A 22,079-nucleotide genomic window follows, 5' to 3' on the forward strand; every position below is an offset into this window, starting at 1 on the left:
TGCCTATGACAATGCAGCACCCCCCTTCAGCACCGCTCTGGCCCTGAATCAGATCTCCGGAGTAAAACTTGAGTCCGCAATAATGTTAAGGCAGGGGTGAGATTGTGTACAGTAATTCTTTGTATGTTTGCCAAGGTGTATTTACTGTCCTTTGCATCTGTTTTCTTCCACTGTGGGGTTTAATGCTGCATTAAATCATGCATTTATTAGTCATCTCCTTATTGTCGGCTCTGGGAGTTGACCAATGCAGCTGATACTTGGGTACAGTATCCCCGCCCACGGCGTTGTTGGGCAGCTGATGCGACGCTGCGCTCTCGCTTGACTGTCATATGATCGGTGGTTGCGGAGCTGAAGGGGAGTTAGAGCGCAGCCCGAGAGTCAGCAGAGCACGGGGAGCGAGAGCAGCGGCGTTAGCAGGAGCGGAGCGCGCAGACACACACGGGGATGAGCATGTTGGTGTTGATCAATAAGCTGCTGGACTGGTTCAAGTCTCTGTTCTGGAAGGAGGAGATGGAGCTGACGCTGGTTGGCCTGCAGTACTCGGGCAAGACGACGTTTGTCAACGTGATAGCGGTACAGTCAGTCAGCATCTTGTAATTAACCCGTGCCTTTATTTATTATTCATCGCCCCGACAGCTAGAAAGCGAGCAGCGCCCCCTCCCCCCTCAACCCTTCCTCACCCACCCGGATTTCAGGGCACAGCCACTTCTCTTTGGCCTTTTGATTTCTTTCCCCCCCCCACCCCGCTCCCTGTCATTTAGACCCACTCACTTTGCTTTGCAGCGTTCTGCCCATTTCTGGTTGCCCCTAATTTGTGTGGGAATCACTGGGGTCTGGCGCTGCCACCGGGGTCTGAAGGGTTGGGTACCTGCTGAGTGTTTGGGAGGAGCCCAGCTCTACTGAATCATGTCTCTGCCATGCGAACCTCTCCTGCAAAGGCAGGGTTATCATCATTTCCTGTGCAGTTTCTAGCTTGGCTTTTTATTCCCTTAAAAAAAATCGTTTTTTAAAACTAACTTCATCACTGCGAAAAACATTATAGATGCTTGTGTGTGTGATTTTTTTTGTACACGCACCTGCCATGTGCAGTATGGCTGCACCAGGTCTCCTTGTGTTACCAAAGCCCATCCCCGGGAAATTACAACCTCGATTCAGTCACATTATGTATAAATCACCAGTAACTGATTTTGGCCTACAAGTTCTACAGCTCAAACCATGCACTGGGAATTGATAATTGTATCCATCCTTCCTTTCGTGCCCTTTGACTTGATTCTACATTCATTTAAATTTAATTGTCATATGTTGGTTTGTCTTTTAATTTCCTTTAGTGGTGAAATACCTTCCTGTTTTCCAGCAAGCTGAAATGATTCTTAAATTCTCATAATTAAGCTGGATGTGAGAAATAGAAATCCCCTTTTCACTGATACAGTAAAAGTTTATCTTGCTGCAAAATTGCTCCTGCTCTACTGTAAGATGGCATTCATTACCATTCAAGAAACATGCTGTTCTGGGAAAAAAATTGCCCCCTTCCCTTCTTCCACCCTCTAGTGCTAAGTTTACAGTATAATTGAATAAAGTAATATGTAAAGTTTTGAAAATGTACTGAATCAATTTTTAAAAAGTTTATTTTTAGAATGTTAGTATTGTTGACAGGGCTTGCGATTTTTGGCTGTCTCTAGTTGCTGCTACATTGGTTAGTGACTTGTCACATTCCACTGTTGTTGTTCTTCTCATGATGGCACCCCTGCATTGCTGTTGGGAGATCCAGGTTTTGGACTCGGTAGCAATAAAAGAGCAGCAAAGTACTTACTAAGTCAGGATGGTGTTTGATTTGGAGGAGAATTAGCAGGTGGTGATGTTTGCATGCACCAGCTGCCCTTGACCTTCTTGCTAGGACAGGTTTAAGAGGAGCTGTTATAGTAATAGAGATGGGGTAAGCGTATTTTATGAATGCTATGGTTGTGACGGAATAATTATTCAAGGTAGTGGATAGGGTACAAATCTAGTGACCAATTTCTCCAGGATCATGTCAAGCTGCTTGAGTGTTACTGGAGCTGAAGTCATCCAGGTAGGTGGAGAATATTCCATCATACTCCTGTCTTGTATCTTGTTGATGTCAGAAGATGAGTCAGGATAGCCAGTCTCTGACCTGCTCTTGTTGTGATTGTATTTATTTTTCTGATCCAATTGAGTTTCTAGTTATTGGTGGCACCATGAGTTTGATTTCCTAAAGTGTGATGAGAGTGGCTCTCCTTAACAATAAGGCAATAGTAATGGCATTGAATAGCAAGGACCAGTGCTTAGACAGCCTCTAGCTGGTGATGTTAATTGTTTGGCATTTTACGGTGAAAATGTAGCGTGATAATTATCAGCCTGTGCCTGAATGTTATCCAAGTCATAGAGTCATACAGCACAGAAACAGGCCCCTATGTCCATGCTGACCATCATGTAACTATCTAAACTAACCCCACCTACCAGCACTTGATCTGTAGCCCTCTATAGCCTGGTTATCCAAATACTCATTTTAACTTTTGTAAGAAAAACACCTCCATCACCCTTTCAGGTCTTGGTGCATGCGGGCATGGGCTGCTTCATTTGCTGATGAAATATGAATTCCAGAATTATTGGTGATTATCCACACCTATGATGTTGTGAAGGGCATGTCACTGATGAAACAGCTGCAGATGGTTGGGCCTTGGATACTGCCCTGAGGATCTGCTTGAACCATCTCCTCAGGATGGGAAGATAGACTACTGATAACCAGAAGTATCCTTGTGTGAGGCGTGACTCCAGCTGTTGGAGTGATTTTTCCATGATACTAATTCCCCCCAATTTTACCAAGATTACTTGACGCAGTGGCTGGTCAAATGCTGGTTTATTGTCAGGGGCTCACGCTGATATTACTTCTGGAATTCATCCATTTGATTCGCAGTTGGAACAATCCTGTGAAGTGTTCTGGAGAATCAGAATCAGGTTTATTATCAGTGGCATGTGACGTGGAATTTGTTAACTTAGCAGCAGCAGTAGTTCACTGCGATACATAATCTAGCAGAGAAAATAAATAATAATAATAATGATAAATAAACAAGTAAATCAATTACATATATTGAATAGATTTAAAAAAGTGCAAAACAGAAATACTGTATATTAAAAAAAAGTGAGGTAGTGTCCAAAGATTCAATGTCCGTTTAGGAATTGGATGGCAGAGGGGAAGAAGCTGTTCCTGAATCGCTGAGTGTGTGCCTTCAGGCTTCTGTACCTCCTACCTGATGGTAACAGTGAGAAAAGGGCATGCCCTGGGTGCTGGATATCCTTAATAATGGACCTGATAAAACTCATAGAAATACTTTTTGAGCATATTATTGATTATTGGTGAATGTGTGCTGCTTGGTGGCACTGTTCATTACATCTTCGTTACTTGGGCGATTGTCAGTGTACTGATAAGATGCCACTAATCCAGCCTCGATTTGCTCTGATTTTTGTGAGCAGTATTGTAGATATGACTTATGTAATGTACTACAACTGCCCCGCTAGAGGTGCAGTTAGTTCTAGAATGTATGTCTGCAGTAACAGTCAGGTTTGCTGACATAGATTTAATATTTTAGAATGCATTTTTTATTGCATTTCTGTATTAGAGCTTTGCCAACATATTTTACGCAAACCAGATTAGATTTTAAATTGTTATTGCCTAATCTAAATGAGGTATAAATTTTTCATCAATTTTGACAAAGAAAAATAAAATCCTTGATGTTAATCATCCTGTGCTTTGTCCTTGTGACTTCTCCAATGTTTTCAGGGTTTTTTTTGTGGGAATAATTATTATTCCGTATTAATCTAGCAATAATTTCAGTTTTGCATCTTCTAGAATTTTGCTCAACAGAGTGGGAGAAGAAGAAAAAAAGAAATTGGCTGTCTGGACCTTTTCATTCTGAATTGGCTGTGTCCGTAATGAACTGTAGATTCTGGTACATCTCAAATTGGCTGTCTCCTCCAATGCCTTAGTTCTGGCATTAGCTGACCAAGATTGTCCTCACCTGATTCCATTCCTCATTGTTTTCATGCAGCTGGAGTGAAATCTAGAATCTTCTGAGGGTGTTTAGTTCTGTTTCTGTGTGATGCCTCCACACACACACACAGACACACACACACACACACACACACACACACACACACACACACACACACACACACACACAAAACCAAGGAAGTTTGGAAAAGCTCTTCTGAAACTTAACTTTTCACGTGTATTGTAAGAATGACTTGATGGTTTTCCAGCTTCACCAATCACACAGTTCAAGTCATTCGATTGGTCAGGCCAGTTTGACTGACGGTATTAACCCTTTGCTCCCGGATACCTTTCCTGAGGTTAGCACTATGTAAGCTACCCACTTGTGACGACGAGCAAAAATCAAAAGAAGGAAGGTAGGGAAGTAACAAAAAAACTGCTTTTGCACAGTTGATTGGCAAATGTAGTTTGGTCACCATCGTAGCCAATGATGCTCTCCAACAATGCTACTTTGTCGATACAGTACAATTGTTTTGTGTAGATCAGATTTTTCCCTTTCTCTGCTCCCACGTATATGGCAGTAATGCTAATAGAAGGTAACTATTTAGTGTCTCACTTTTATTTTTAAATTCCTTGTTTGAATTTGATAAATGGTTCACTTTTTTTTCTGGGTCATATCAGAATGAGAATCTGAATCAGGTTTAATATCACTGGCATATGTCAAGAAATTTGTTAATTTTACAGCAGCAGTACAATGAAATAATTGATAAATATTATATATATACATACACCTCTCAATATATATTTATATATTTACACGCACACAAAAATGGATCTATCTATCAATTGCAAAAAGACAGAATGTATGGTGATATCCAAAAAGAAGGAGAATCCTATCTGCAGACTGAGAATAAATGGGGAAGACATAAAACAAGTATAGAACTTTTGCTACTTAGGAAGCTGGGTGACATCAGATGGCAGGTGCGACTTGGACATCAAAAGAAGAATAGGGATGGCAAAAGACACCTTTATGAGAATGAAGAGTATACTGACCAATACTAAACTAGGCATGGCAACCTGCCTCAGAGTACTGAAATGTTACGTTTAACCAGTTATGTTATATGGCTCAGAATGTTGGACAATATCTAGTAACATGAGGAAATGAATTGTAGCAGCAGAGATGTGGTATTTGAGGAGGATGCAAAGAATGTCATGGATGAAATGAATATCTAATAAGGACGTCATGAACAGAGCAAATACAAAAAGAGAAATAATGTATGAGATCATGAAAAGGCAACGTAACTTCATTGGACATGTGATTAGGAAAGAGGAGTTAGAATGCACAGTAATTATGGGAAAGATTGAAGGGAAGAAAGCAAGAGGAAGACAAAAACAAATGATGATGGAGACAGCAGCCAGAGAACTGGAAATGAATATCAATGAATTGATCCACTTGACCCGAAACAGGAGTGTGTGGGCCATGGCAGTCAAAGCTCAAACTGGGCATGGTACCTGATGATGATATATATATTAAACAAATTAAGAAAAGTAGTGAAGGAGTGTTCATGGGTTCAATGTCCATTTAGAAATCGGATGACAGAGGGGAAGGAGCTGTTCCTGAATCACTGAGTGCGTGCTTTCAGACTTCTGTACCTCCTTGCTGATGGTAATAGTAAGAAGGGGGCATGTCCTGGGTAGTGGGGATCCGTAATGATGGACACCACCTTCCTAAGGCACCACTCCTTGAAGATGTCTTGGATACTCCTTGCATGTGAGAGAGATTCTTACAAAAGATGCCATTGAATTATGAATCATCTTCACAGTATAACATTTCTGGATTAACATAATGAGAAAATCATGATTCTAATTTTCTTGCAAACTAAACAATTTGTCCAAACCAATTTTTATTGATAATGTCAAGTGCTTGTTGGTTTTTCTTCTTTATTCATTTACTCACCATCATCAAATTTTCCCTTTTTAACAGGTGATATTGATTTTGAATTCTAACCCCAAAATATCATTGTGTTTACTCAAACCAAATTACAAGCAGACCCTGGGTTATCTATGTGTTCCATTACCTAGAAATGTCCATTAGTGATTTCCTTGTAAATCAGAAACATCTGTTTTTATAGTAGCCTGCATAGTATCACTCTACATGCACTTGCAAAACATTTCATTTAATAATCATCCAACATTCTCCTTAATTAAACTAATACAATACATGCAGCATCCTGTCATTAATGAATACCATGAAACATTTTATTGTTATTATTACTAGCTTAAAAATGTGTAGAAGAATTTGCATAAAAATTGCATTTGTAACCCAGGGAGCCTTAGAGTTCAGTTCTTAGATTGTTTCATTGGACTGAACTTCTTTTATTTGTATTAAAATATCAATCTTCCTATTTCTGTTAGTTTTCTATTTTGTTTGTTGATTTCCCTTTTTAATCACTACCATCACTGCAGTGCTTTTTCAAAAATTGGTTGCTGGAATATAAACAAAGCAGCACCTATTGTCCATAACTTTCTTTTTCTCTGCCTTGGAAATTTCCAATACTGATAGGGTCATAAGACCCTATCTACAAGAGAAGGGGCTGGTCATTTAAAATCCAAGTGCATAAACATTTCTGAGTGAAGAAATTCCTGAAATTCTCTGCCCCTGAAAGTTGTGGAGACTAGCTAATTAGATAGAAGAGGGGTGAATGGTAAGTTCATGGCCTAAGATAGAAGGAGATGAGTTATTAACTTCAAACTTTCTGCACAATCACTCAAAGAGCTGACCTGCATGTGCATGTAATGAGAGCTATATAACTCATCTCCTTCTACCGTAGGCCACAAACTTATCAATCACCCACCTGTGGACACTTTCTGGAGGTCCAAGATCCATATACTCCACGACTGCTGAACTAAGTGTGTAAATGTAGGAGGGGACTATGTTGAAAAATACATGTGCTAGGTTTTCTCAGATTGACCCCTCCTACATTAGGCCTCAAACTTATCAATCACCTCTTGTATTTTAGTTTGAGATAGGTAACTATTTGGAAGATGGAAGAGTTGAGGGTTTTGGGTAACTCACACAGAAGGTGAGTTGAGCCCAGCATAGATCAGTCATGATCTTATTAAATGTGGGCCAGGCTCAAGGGGCCCAGTGGCCTGTTTCTCTTATTTTGTTGCGTTAATGTGTTCTTGTGCTTAAAGTAGCTAGATCATCATTGCAGTTCATGCTGGAGGATTATTTTGGTCTGTACTTGCGTGTGTTTTACCTTTTGTGGTTCAGGTTTCACTCGTGACTTTAATATGTAGTGTGATGTGTGAGAGTTGTATTGATGGCAGTATTGTTCTCAGATGAGATTTCGAACAGATGCTCAGTCTATTTTCTTAGCAACCCATGACTCTGTTTGACATGAGTGTCTTGGTGTTTGTTCCTGTCTGTGCTACCAAATATAAATTTGTTTGCATTTTGCAGTACTTTGGCACATGTGATCTGGTTGCTTTACAAGTGCAAAACTGCTTTCCTGCTTCCTGTGTGAACAATTAGTTGTGTATTCATTCATTTTGCCAAGGTTAGCAGACCTGTATATAATTCCCTTGATGTATGATTTAAAACCTCCAAGTAAGTATATTATTAGAGTATGAATATGTCACCGTATACCACCCTGAGACTCATTTTCTAGCAGGCATTCGCATTAGGTACAAAGTACAATAGAATCAAAAGCTATATAGAAAGACAGACAACCACTGTGCAAAAGAAGACAAACTATGCAAATACAAACAGAAACTACTAATAAATAATATTGACAATGCAAGAGTCAATGATCCATTTCTCACTGCTCTCGTGATTAAAGTGTCGAGGAAGATTGAAGTTATCGAAGGCAAGACTGGAAGCCGAGCGGGTGTTCAGCACTATCCACCTGAGGGTGACCAGTCTCTGTCTCTCTCAAGATTCAATCGATGTGGTTTGTGGATTGCACTCTGTAGTTCACATTATGATCTGTTTCTGGTTTCTGATTGCTCCTCTTTTGTTGCTATTTTGTGCGATTTTTGATCTGGGCAGGCTGGCTCTGCAGCCTGAAGTTAATGAACACAGCATGAGACTGAACTGAACTGCCTGGACTGGGTCAATGATATGTGGTTTGGTGTTTTATATTCTGTATTTTTCACTCATTTTTTTTGCCATTTGCTCTTTGGGGAATTGGTGTTTTTCTTTGAACGGGTTCCATGGTTTTCTTTCTCTGTTCCGTGGCTGTCTGTGGGAAGATGAATCTCAGGGTTGTATACTGCACACATACTTCGATAATAAATGTACATTGAATATTTGAGTCATTGAAAGAGAGTCCATCGGTTGTGAAATCAGCTCAGTGTTGAGAGTGAAGTTATCCACGTTGGTTCCTGAACCTGGTGGTGTGGGACCTAAGGCTGTTGTACCACCACTTCCAATGGCAGTAGTGAGAAGAAAGCATGGCCTCGATGGTAGGGGTCTTTGATGACTGATGCCGCTTTCTTGTGGTAGCAGTCCTTGTAGATGAGCTCAATGGTGGAGAGGGCTTTTCCTGGATGTACTGGGCTGTATCTGCTACTTATTGTAGGTTTTTCCATTCATGGGCATTGCTGTTTCCACACCAGGCCTTGATGTATGTAATCAGTCAGGATACTCTCCACTATACATCTATAGAGGTTAAGAAAGTAAAGGCATTACCGAGCGCCTTCATATGAGCTCTTGTGTGCTGATCCCAGGTCAGAACCTCTGAAATGATAACATCAAGGTATTTCAAGTTACTGACCTTCTCTACCTCTGATCCCCTCATGAGGACTGGCTCATGGAACTCCAGATTCTTCTTCCTGTAGTCAATAATCAGCTCTTTGGTTTGCCTGATGTTGAGTGAGAAGTTGTTGTTGTGGCATCATTCAGCAGGTTTTCAATCTCCCTCCTATATGCTGATTCATCACCACCTTTGATTCAGCCAGCAACAGTGGTGGCAGCATGCAACTTGAAAATGACATTGGAGTTGTACTTGGCCTCACATTCATAAGTAAAAAGCAAGTAGAGCAGGGGATGAGGCACACAGCCTTGTGTTGCACCTGTGCTAATGGTGATTGTGGAGTAGATGTTGTTGCCAGTCTGGACTGACTGGGAGAGAAAATCGAAGATTCAGTTGCACAAGGAATTGTTGAGGCCTAGGTCTGGGAGCTCATCGATTAGTTTTGAAGGGATGTTAGTGTTGAATGCAGAGCTGTAGTCAATGAAGAACATCCTGATGAATGCAACTTCACTGTTCATGTCATGAGTGAAGAGCCAATGAAATGACATCTGCTGTTGACCTGTTGTCACAGTAGTCAAATTGGAGTTGATCCAAGTCCACTTATCTTAAAACATACTAAAATATAGTTGGTCTGGGTTATTACATGGTCTTTTCCTGATTACAACTACATAAAAGGTGTCATGAGTTGAATGGCTCCTGTTTTTTAGTCAACATTTTATAGCCAGTTGAACAGTAAGATCTGCATCGTCAATGGCCGTGGTATTGGAAATGGTGTTAAATTCCAGTCAATATACCCAGATGGTTAGAGAAAAGTGTCAAATTGTAGATTTCTTTTTACTAATGCACTCAAAGTAAAATGCGCCTTGTATGTTGTTAGTAAGAGCTCCAATTATCTATCAACCAGTTTTCTTTTAATTGTGTTTTTCTATTACTGGCTTTCCTTTCATGTTTTTTGATGTTGTTATCAACTTTCAGATCCTGAATGTCAAGCTCTTGAAATATAACTTGACTCATCACAGATTCTGACAGCTTATTTATTTTTTTTCTGCATTATCAAAGCCTAACCTTGTGAAGTATTAATGTGAATCTCTCAAATGCCTCTTGCGTGTCAGACAAAATCTGCTTCACTTTTGTATGTTTTCTTCTGCTTTATTACTTTGTTATTTCAGTCTTTTTTTATACCCACATTTCTTACTGAACTTTGCAATATAATTTCAATTTTTTTCTCTACCATCTGATATAAATAAACTTTGGCACAATTTTAATTTTGGCTTGTTTCAGTTGCCCTATACTGAATCATTTTAACTCAATCCATGTTTAATTAATGGAATTACAATTGTGTAAATAATATGGTATAAATTATTTATTGCAAATCTGAGAATAAGAGAGTATTTCTAAGAGAACTAGATGATCTCTTACTAGAATGCTGTTCTAAACTGATTTACCAGACAGTTGGAATTTCATCATCTGCATTTCTAGATCCTCCAGGATTCTTGTGCTCTTTCCCATTTGAGTAAGGTGTAGACTCATATCAAAATCTGTTATCCCCTGTGGGAAATACCTTGCTGTATAAATGTACCCTGGATTCAGATGGGATTGGGATAACATTTAGACAAATTTGGAAAAGCAGTTAGCTCAAGTCATGCAAATGCAACAGATAGAAGATAGATGGATTATGTTGATCATATTCTATCCATATAGGATGTTCTGTGAATGGCTTTCTGAGTTCCGGTTCTTGAAGCAGAATCAGGTTTAATATCACTGGCATATGTCATGAAATTTGTTAACTTTGAGGCAGAAGTACAATGCTATACATGATAAATATAGAAAAAATGAATTATGGTAAGTATATATGTGTGTATATCTATGTGTGTGCATGTATGTATGTATATACATTATTATGTGAATAATAAGAATGTGTTTTTCATATACAAAATTAGTTTTATATGTGAAAGGAGAAACTAAGACTGCTGCTCACAACTCTAATTCACCAGTTCTGATTTTTGTTGCGCAATCCCACTAAACCATTACCATTGTATTAGAAACAAAAAGCTGTCAGTGATTGCCTGAATAGAAAAGGGATTATTATTTAAGGAATTCAGCCTTGGTGAATTTTAGCATAGGTGAGATGGAGGAAAAGCATGATTTTTTTAAAAAAACGGTGAAATTGAATCTTGTATTTGAGTTTTGGGGTGGTAGCACATCAAGGATCTGGAACATTGACTTTACTTGAAATTGCAGGTCTGTCATCCTTAGCGGATTAAAATATCAAGTGATATCATGTGTATATGTAAAGAATGTTCTATAATTCTGGATGATATTGACTACGGACAGTATTAAAATATAGAGAGAGCCAATGATGCGGCATGGGTCATGCTGGAAGTGAGTTTCTCAAGATATGTTTTTCTGCCAACTTCAACTGACAAGTAATACATTCGTCTGAGTTAAAAACAAACTGCTGGAGGAGTTCAGCGAGTCAGGTGACATCCATGTTGGAGGCAGAGGGATGGTTGATGTTTTGAGTGCTGTTTCTTGGGCATCATTGGAATGGTGTGGGAGTGGGATGGAAAGTTAATGTGACTGCCGACTGGAAATTCAGTCTTGCAGACTAAATAGAGGTGCTTTGCAAAGTGGTCACATAACCTGTTAGGTTTTTACACTATAGGGGAGACTGTATTGCAAGCATTGAATGTAATACACTACATTAGATAATGTGTGGGTGAATTGCTTAGCTCCCTGGATGGTGGGGTAGAAAGACATGAAATGGAAGGAGCTGAATCTTTTGCAGCACTTTGTTTGGCACATGATTGAATATAGTGGATTCTTCATACCATATTTCAAGAAAGAGAATGTTGTTAATAGGATAATTCTCAAGGAAGGTGAAGAAGACAAACAAGGATGGTTATGAAATATGTGTGACTTGCCTTCTGTGAGGTTTGTGTGTCCATTCTATGAAGCTATGGAGAAGCATAGCTTACTGATAACCCATTGGATTTCACTGATTCGATCTTTTATGCTTGTATCAAGTGTTAAGGCTTCATACAATCCAGATGAACACTAGATTCTGAACACAGCAAGCCAGGCAGCATCTCTAGGAAGAGGTGCAGTCGACGTTTCAGGCCGAGACCCTTCGTCAGGACAGACCCTTCGACCTCTTCCTAGAGATGCTGCCTGGCCTGCTGCGTTCACCAGCAACTTTGATGTGTGTTGCTTGAATTTCCAGCATCTGCAGAATTCCTGTTGTGAACACTAGATTCTTCTGGGTTCCATCGTTTGATGATGTGAAAAATATAGAACCCTTTTTGCTGCAGGCAGCAGTCCAGGTGGCAGAAGTCATCCATTTTGCTGTAGATAACCTGCTCGTATTTCACTAAATTTGAAGAGTTGGTGAAACTAGTTGAATAGCATACATGATGGTTCACCTGCATTTCTATTTTTTTTTTAAATAACAGCTAGACTTACCTTCCATTTGAAAGTAATATTCAACTTCTGCTGCTGATTTGTGAAAATTGTTGAATGCGGGTGCATATCTGGAGTGGATATAGTATGATCTCATAGTTTATGCATAATTAGAAGAGGCAGCTTATTGAGAAGAAAAATGAACTCCAAGCAAGCACTTGATCTTGCTCAGGCAATGTATAGAGTGCTCAATAAAGTACAGGGTTTGTACCATCACCGAGTAAAGGTTCAGAGGTATTGACACCTTGGGGCTAGGCTCTTCGGCATCTTCAGGAAGAGGAAAGAACAGCAGGACATAACATTTGAGTTGACGGATGTTGTCACAGAGTCTGCTGTAATTGTATATTCAGTGGACATCTGCCAACAGTTCACTTGAAAGAAAAACAAGACCATGGTAAACTCAAGCAATCAAGCAGTACAAAGCCTTTGAGAAGTAAAGAGCTTTGTACATTTGAGCTGGGTGGAGCTGCTGATCTGGATGGATGGCAATCAATGTTCGTACCAAGAGAGTATACCTTTCTAATATTACCATACTTCTCTGATATTGGTATATGTTGAAGTAAAGGTAGTGTTGGTAGAAGCTATGTGTTTTGAGATAGAGACAAGCTGTGGTGGGTTGGTTAACCATGAGATGGGAGGTTGTGGAAGGCAGATCAAAATTAGATCATTGTTGATGTAAGTTGACACAGGTGCTATAGTTTCGGTGACGTGTGAATAGGAACTTAAGCACCATTGATGCAAAGATCTAATGATGCTCAGGATGTTACTTGCTTTCCTTTGTATCTAGACTGAAGAAAGAATCAAGTTAATCAGTGTGAGGACAGAATGAGAAGGGAGAGTTATGAAGCAAAGCTCTCTCTAGTTGACCAAGTGAGGAATGCAATTTGTCAGGCCATAACCAACGATCATAGATGAGGAGATTAGGAGTGTTTTAAATCGTGTATAAATTTTGTTTAAATGAGCTGTACTTGCACTCCAAAGTACTTCCCTGTTGAATAAAGAAGCAGTCAAAGTATGAAAGTCAAAGTTCATCTGAAGGAGATCAGTGCAGCCTGCTTCTTCCACGTATGACTTGCAGATTATAGCTTGGCTGGGTAGAAGCTGAAGTGACAACAAAGAGCGGGTATCATTGAACCAGGACGAGAGAATGTGCAGATGCTGGAAATCCAAGCAACATACACAAAATGCTGGAGGAACTCAGCAGGTCAGGCAGCATCTGTGGAAAAGTGTATGGAACCATTTCTGAATTTCTGGATTTCTGATGAGGCTGCTTTAATTTTTCCTGCCGCATAGACATGTGGCACCATTAAGATCTGAGGGGATAGAAGGAAATAGAGACAAAAATAAGCAGATGCCATGAACATCCGATTAATTTGTCTGCTTAGTTAGGAGGAGGAAAGTTGCATCGAGGCATATTCACAATGAAACTGGAGGGAAGGGAGCAGAGAAAAGCAGGAAAGGCAGATTCGGGGCCCATCCACCTATACCGAGAGTGAAGTTTGACCAATCTAAGTGCTAGGCCAATTTGGAAGGGTCAGGAACGGGCTGAAACATGGCATTAGGATCCAGACCCAGGTCTTAGAGCAAGGGACAACCCGATGTATCGACGATTTAAACGCCGAGCCAGACAGATTGAAAAGGTAGGGTGTCGGGACCAGATGTGAGGGTCAGTCCAGTTCTGCACCCTGATCCACGATGTTTACTCCACTCTTCGCTGCACTGAGCCTGTGGGGCTGTCACGGGGTTTGTGTCTGCAGGCTCCGTGACGTTTACTCCACTCTTCGCCGCACTGCGCTGAGGCTGAGCCTGTGGGGCTGCTCTGGGGTTTGTGTCTGCAGGCTCCGTGACGTTTACTCCACTCTTCGCCGCACTGCGCTGAGCCTGTGGGGCTGCTCTGGGGTTTGTGTCTGCAGGCTCCGTGACGTTTACTCCACTCTTCGCCGCACTGCGCTGAGGCTGTGGGGCTGCTCTGGGGTTTGTGTCTGCAGGCTCCGTGACGTTTACTCCACTCTTCGCCGCACTGCGCTGAGGCTGTGGGGCTGCTCTGGGGTTTGTGTCTGCAGGCTCCGTGACGTTTACTCCACTCTTCGCCGCACTGCGCTGAGCCTGTGGGGCTGCTCTGGGGTTTGTGTCTGCAGGCTCCGTGACGTTTACTCCACTCTTCGCCGCACTGCGCTGAGGCTGTGGGGCTGCTCTGGGGTTTGTGTCTGCAGGCTCCGTGACGTTTACTCCACTCTTCGCCGCACTGCGCTGAGCCTGTGGGGCTGCTCTGGGGTTTGTGTCTGCAGGCTCCGTGACGTTTACTCCACTCTTCGCCGCACTGCGCTGAGGCTGTGGGGCTGCTCTGGGGTTTGTGTCTGCAGGCTCCGTGACGTTTACTCCACTCTTCGCCGCACTGCGCTGAGCCTGTGGGGCTGCTCTGGGGTTTGTGTCTGCAGGCTCCGTGACGTTTACTCCACTCTTCGCCGCACTGCGCTGAGCTTGTGGGGCTGCTCTGGGGTTTGTGTCTGCAGGCTCCGTGACGTTTACTCCACTCTTCGCCGCACTGCGCTGAGGCTGAGCCTGTGGGGCTGCTCTGGGGTTTGTGTCTGCAGGCTCCGTGACGTTTACTCCACTCTTCGCCGCACTGCGCTGAGGCTGAGCCTGTGGGGCTGCTCTGGGGTTTGTGTCTGCAGGCTCCGTGACGTTTACTCCACTCTTCGCCGCACTGCGCTGAGCCTGTGGGGCTGCTCTGGGGTTTGTGTCTGCAGGCTCCGTGACGTTTACTCCACTCTTCGCCGCACTGCGCTGAGCCTGTGGGGCTGCTCTGGGGTTTGTGTCTGCAGGCTCCGTGACGTTTACTCCACTCTTCGCCGCACTGCGCTGAGGCTGAGCCTGTGCGGCTGCGCTGGGGTTTGTGTCTGCAGGCTCCGTGACGTTTACTCCACTCTTCGCCGCACTGCGCTGAGGCTGAGCCTGGGGGGCTGCTCTGGGGTTTGTGTCTGCAGGCTCCGTGACGTTTACTCCACTCTTCGCCGCACTGCGCTGAGGCTGTGGGGCTGCTCTGGGGTTTGTGTCTGCAGGCTCCGTGACGTTTACTCCACTCTTCGCCGCACTGCGCTGAGCTTGTGGGGCTGCTCTGGGGTTTGTGTCTGCAGGCTCCGTGACGTTTACTCCACTCTTCGCCGCACTGCGCTGAGGCTGAGCCTGTGGGGCTGCTCTGGGGTTTGTGTCTGCAGGCTCCGTGACGTTTACTCCACTCTTCGCCGCACTGCGCTGAGGCTGAGCCTGTGGGGCTGCTCTGGGGTTTGTGTCTGCAGGCTCCGTGACGTTTACTCCACTCTTCGCCGCACTGCGCTGAGCCTGTGGGGCTGCTCTGGGGTTTGTGTCTGCAGGCTCCGTGACGTTTACTCCACTCTTCGCCGCACTGCGCTGAGCCTGTGGGGCTGCTCTGGGGTTTGTGTCTGCAGGCTCCGTGACGTTTACTCCACTCTTCGCCGCACTGCGCTGAGGCTGAGCCTGTGGGGCTGCTCTGGGGTTTGTGTCTGCAGGCTCCGTGACGTTTACTCCACTCTTCGCCGCACTGCGCTGAGGCTGAGCCTGGGGGGCTGCTCTGGGGTTTGTGTCTGCAGGCTCCGTGACGTTTACTCCACTCTTCGCCGCACTGCGCTGAGCCTGTGGGGCTGCTCCGGCTGCTCCAGGCTTCGTGTCTGCAGCCTCCATGACATTTACGCCACTCTTCGCTGCACTAAAATTTGCATTTTACAGACTTAACTGCATCTAAAATTAAACAACAATTCTAAGGACTTCTTGGTGATAAGTACTCAGCTTAGACACTTGCAATACAGCAGATATTTGTGATGTTGCAATACTACAACATTTGGGATAGAAATATAAGAGATTGTAGATACTGGGACTAGGAGCAAAAAATGATCTAAATCCAGATGAAGAGCTGCAAACGTGAAACATGGATTGTCTGTCTCCCCCTGCAGATGCTGCCTGACCTGCCGAGTTTCTCAACTCAAGACACTTTTATTTTTGTTTCATTTGGGATGGGTCAGCTTTGAGTATTTTTTTAGATGTGGATGGTTTGATCCAAGGATTACCTTGCACTCAACATTAGTAAGACCAAAAAGCTGATTGTGGACTTCAGAAGGGGTAAGACCAGGGAGCGCAAACCAATCCTCATGGAGGGATCAGAAGTAGAGAGTGTGAGCAATTTCAGGTTCTTGTATGTCAATATCTCTGAAGTCCAAACCTGGATGCAACATATTGATGCACTTATAGAGAAGGCGAGACAGCAGCTATATTTCATTAGTCTGATGAAATTTGATTTGTCAACTAAAACACTCAAACTTGTACAAACATACTGTGGAGAGTATTCTGACAGGCTGTATCACCATCTTGTATGGGGGGGGGGATGTGGGCATACCACAGAAGATCAAAGTAAGTTGTGGAAACTTGTAAAATTAGTCGGCTCCATCATGGTACTGGCCTCTGTAGAATCCAAGACACCCAAGGCATTCCCTTTTCTCATTGTTACCATCAGGAGGAGATACAGAAGCCTGAAGGCACGCACTCAGTGATTCAGGAACAGCTTCTTCCCCTCTGCCATCTGACTCCTGAATGGACATTGAACCCATGAACAGTCCTCACTACTTTTTTTTATTTCTGTGTTTTTGCTGTACTTATTTTAACTTAACTATTTAATAGATATATATATAGTTCCTGTAAATCAGTGTTTTCTTCTATATTTATCATGTATTGCATTGTATTGCTGCCATAAAGTTAGCAAATTTCAAGGCATTTGCAGGTGATACTAAAACAGATGCTGATATCATAGGTCATCTTAATGAAATGTTGCTGTCTGGAAGGACAGCAGGAACATGAGGAGAATCTAGAGGGAATACTTTGATTACAAGATCCAAGAAAGTGTTTGCAGAATAACAAAGCCCACATTTTCTGCCATGACGTCTTGGTTATAAAATCGCTATTGAAGGACTGATCCATCTTAAGACCTTATTATTGCAGCTTTATATGCACTCTGTCCTGCAAACTTTGTCAGAGACCAATTAGGACTTCTGGACTATATAGGATGTTTCTTCCCACAAGTTATACAATTAGAAAACAAAACAAAAGTGGACAGACAAACGCAAAGCTCCATTGTGAAAATGAAAGCAGTTAACTGCTGAACTCAAAAGTTCTTCAGTGGATTCAACAAAGCAGTGGTCCTGTGTTTCATTTGGCTTTGTAAGGTTCTACCATTGCCATATTGAAAGTGGGGATGCATGATTATGTGCTTGCTTTTGAAAAGGATGTTAATGCAGAACCAAATAAATGTTATTCACAACTGTCATCAATAGAGTTTGACAAAACTTCATAAATGTTATGGACCACAACATCTATGGACCTATCAAAGATATTTTTAATGTATGCAAGGGGAGAGCTAGAGTGCAGAGATTACCATTAGCATTGTCTGTATGTGATTCTATTCTGAAGTCCAAGAACAGATGGTACAGCCAGAATGTGGGGGTGCAGGAGTGCATTTCATGTGAAACAAAAATACTGCAGACTACATCATTGGATTTCTTTTATTGGATAGTTTTCTTTTTCTGATATTTGTCAATTTGCGGCAAGACTTTCTTCAGGCATGCAGCACGTTATTGCTCAGTATAGTGGAGCATCATCTCAACATGCGAAGAAACCCCAAGAAATTGGATCTTTCTTTCCATCCACTTTGACAGTACACCAGTCAGACCAATCATTTTGCTCTTGTGATAAGATGTGACCTCAGCCTGTCCTGAGAACACAACCAGCTTGCAATGGAAGGAGAATGTGAAAATTGCAACCTGTTAACTTCTCACAGTTTAAAAAAAATCAAACACTCAGAATGGTGTGATTTATACCAGGGACCTAGAGTTGTTTCACCTATTATTCTGAAGCATCTCTGTGGATACTCAGGAATATCTTGTTGCCAGAGATTTTGACTGGTGTGCGGGATATGTAAGCATTTGGCAGATGCTATGGAGGAATATAAAAACGTGACCAGTATCAGAAGTGTTGCCGGACTCCTCTGGTAGCTCCTCACAAATTTTCTTCTGGCCAAACAAATCTTGCTCAGGGATACATTTGGATATTGCAAGATAGTTTATGAAAGTAAGATTGTGGCCATTGTCGCTGAATATTCTAAGTGATTGCTTCAGGTACTTTACTGCTTAAGTAACTCCTGCTTAGTTGGAAGACCATGCATAGCAAAGTTCTTTCTCAGAGTTGCTTGTGATGGATCCAACTTTCTAGCTCTGAATTTACAAAATCAAACATGTGTGCAGATCCAAATCTTAACGCCTCAAATAGCTGGTAGGAAAGACACCTCAGTCAGTGAAAGATGGAATGAAAAAAAAAAGTGATGAGAGGTGAAATTAAGACCAAAGTTACATTTTCTTATTTCACCTTTGGAATACAGCACATACCTGCAGAACAAACATAGGTAGAGCTCCCGATGGGCAGGGTTGTCTGGGGACATTCGAATTTGTTGAAACCAGACCTTAGCACTGGCATCCTAAGCAAGTGAGGTAGAAAGAACAGCATGATGCTAAAGCTAATGATCAACTTTTTATAGGATCGTTAATGCTCTGTTATCCAAGTTGTAGAAGGGAGCGTCTCCAAGGAAAATGTTAAAAAAATATAGATAAAGCAATGCATAGTAATTTATTGTTAATTAAACATCAGGTTTCTTTCATTGGACTGCCTTTTTTCTGATATTTGCCAATTTGCAGACCGACTTTTTGCAGGTATGCAGCACCTGTTCCTCAGTATAATGGAGTATCAGCTCAACACATTAAGAAATTCCAAGAAATTGGATCTTCCTTCCCATCCATTTTCACCAAACAATGTCTGTTCCAGTCCATGTGATAAAAATGTTACTCTCAAAACCAACAACCTTGCAAAGTATTCATGTGAATCTCTAAAATTCCTCTTGTGTCCAGACAAGATTATCCAGATTTATAGCAATTAATGTCTAATTTTTTTTGGCAACATTCTCACCCCCATCTGTTTGCTGCATGGCCTGATCTACATAACGGAGTTTACAGTGGGCTCCATTCTCTGATCACTTTATGAATCACACCAAAGATGTTCAAATACTTCCAAAAGGAGTTTGCATAGTTTCCCTCACTAACAACTCAGGTTAATAATTCCATTTAATGTATGCAGCCAATCCCTGGTTCTTGGGTTGGATTAAACAAATACATTTGGTGGTAACATCAACCACTAGGACAGCCTATTTTGATAAGCACATTGTTCACTGGTGTTCCAGGATGTGCAGATCAAAACATTTGTCAAACTAGTCTTCAGAAAAGTCCAACCTTGCTGTTTCTGGTGGAAACACTCCATTCACATATAAGTACTTTCAATTCTACGAGGAATGTTCGATAGCTCTGGTCTGTACTCACTGGTATTTAGTAGGATGAGGGGGAGGGAACCTTGTTGAAAGCTTTCGAATGTTGAAAGGCCTAGACATGGTAGATGTGGAAAGGATGTTTCCCATGGTACGGGAGTCCAGGCCTCAGCCTCAGGATAGAGGGATGTCCATTTAAAACAGAGGTGTGGAGAAATTTCTTTAGGCAGAGGGTGGTGAACTTGTGAAAGTTGTTACCACAGGCAGCTGTGGAGGCCTGGTTGTTGGGTGTATTTAAGGTGGAGCTTGATATGATAGATTCTTGATTGGACAGGCATCAGAGGTTATGGGGAGAACGCTGCGGAGGGGAGGGGAAAAAGGATCAGCCATGATTGAATGGCAGAGCACACTTGATGGGCCAAATGGCCTAATTAAAAAAAAAGAAGAAAAATCCTTTATGTGAATATGTAATTTCCAAACATGCCAATTACATGCAGGATGAGTCAATGTGAGCCAGTTGCATTTACACAGCACTTGGGGATTAACTTGTCTTTATTACTCTTAAGGCACATTATTCCATCTTGAATTGGAAGTGTTTTTGTTAGTAAACCCTTCCAGTTTTATCTGCATTATAAATCTAGTCTGGTTGGCACCTTTTTTCAGTGAGATCTGAGAGTTTTTCATGGAAGGTTTCAAAGGTACACTTAATGTCAGAAAAATATATATAATATACATCTTGAAATGCTTTTTCTTCACAACCATCCATGAAATCAGAGGAATGCCCCCAAAGAATGAACGACAGTTAATTGTTAGAACCCCGAAGTCCGCCGCAGCTTCCCTCCCTCCCATGCGTAAACAGCAGCAAGCAACAATCCCCCCCTCCCCCCACTGGCAAAAAAAAAGCATCGGCACCCGCTACTGAGCACCGCGTTGGCAAGGCAACAACAAAGACACAGACTTGCAGCACTCCAAAGACTACATTGTTCACCCGGTATTCAACATACCACAGGCTCTCTCTCCCAAACAAGGGAGAAAGGGGTGTCTCCGTTTCACAACGAGAGGGAAGACGTAACAAACAACTCGCTGGTTTACGATGTGAAAAGTCAGTTGCGTCACTTTTTCTGAGCTCTGTGCCCAAAGATCTCGGGTCTCTGGGCACACAGCCTTAGAACTTCCATGTCCTACGAGCTGTTTATTGAGCTACTTCAGAACCACTTTTTCTAAATCCTCAAAAATGACCTCATTTTATCATTTTATTTGACACACTATCTCAAAAAGGGCTTAATTGAGTAAGAAATTGATCATGGGCACACAGACAGAAATGGATCCTTCAGCCCAGCTAGTTCATAATTGCCAAAATGCTTATCCAAGCTATTACCATTTGCCAGAGTTTGGCCAACATCTTTCCAATCCATGCGCCTCTCCAGCTGTGCTTTAAAAGTTATTATTGTACCTGCCTCAACCTCTTCCTCTGTTAGTTCATCGCCCATACACACTGCCCTCTGTGTAAAAGAAAATCTGTCTTTCTCGTTCCTATTAATTTTTTCCCCTCTTACTTTAAACCCATGTCTTCTAGTTCTTGATTTTACCAGCCCCAGGGGGAAAAGACTGAGAGGATTCACCCAATTTGTGCCCCACATGATTTTATACATATTTATTAGATCACCTCTCAAACTCCTATGCTCCAAGGATTAAAGTTCTAGCCTGCCCAACCTCTCCCTATAACTCAGCTGCTCAAATCCTGCTAACATTCTTATAATTTTTTCTGCACTCTTTCCAGTTAAATACCACCTGTCCTACAGTACGGTGACCGAGAATGAACACAATTCGCCAATGGAGCCTCACCAGTATGCCGACATCCCAAGCTTTGTACTGCATGCCCTGACCAATGAAGCCCAGTTTGCCAGAAAACTTTTACACCACCCAGTCTGCCTGTCACTCAACTTTCAGGGAACTAGTGCCTAAACTGCAAGGTCCCTCTGCTCTAAAACACTCCGCAGAGCCCTGTTGTTTACTGCGAAATTCTTACTGTGATTTGACTTTCCAGTTGTACTCTGATACACTACATTTTAGCAGTACGTGCATTACCCTTAATGTAATTGTTATGTTTGTTTGCTTATTGAGATGCAGCACAGAATTAAGAGCATGTCCAGAACTCATGACTTGAGGAAAGAGGTTTTCTGAGGGAGTTATGGAATTGAGAAAATGGGGATCAGGCATTTAAACCTGGAGGATTTTGAAAGGCTGAGGCAATTGGTTGGGAATAGAATACAAGCTTAAACAACAGTAAAACAAGAACTATTTGAGAGAAGATGGTTAGTATGTAGATCTAATTATAAAATATATTTATTTAAATAAATTCTGTATTCATGATTTTCAAATCTCCTATGACAGACTGTGTCCATGTCGTATGAACTACTTACATTTTTATGTTGAAATGGAAAAAGTTGTGTCAACATCGAGAACATTTCTTTTTGAC

General features: G+C 42.0%; 1 protein-coding gene across 1 annotated transcript in view; it reads left to right on the forward strand.

The window, feature by feature from the left end:
* The first annotated feature begins 338 nt into the window (after positions 1–338).
* LOC134351676 (ADP-ribosylation factor-like protein 8B-A) overlaps positions 339–22,079 on the forward strand; it is a 103,327-nt gene continuing 81,586 nt past the window's right edge. The window contains exon 1 of the mRNA XM_063058158.1: positions 339–573. Coding sequence (XP_062914228.1) covers positions 445–573 — 129 coding nt within the window. The 5' untranslated portion in view covers positions 339–444. The remainder of the gene's footprint in view (positions 574–22,079) is intronic.

Source organism: Mobula hypostoma, chromosome 9 (assembly GCF_963921235.1).
Source record: "Mobula hypostoma chromosome 9, sMobHyp1.1, whole genome shotgun sequence".
Lineage (NCBI taxonomy): Eukaryota > Metazoa > Chordata > Chondrichthyes > Myliobatiformes > Myliobatidae > Mobula > Mobula hypostoma.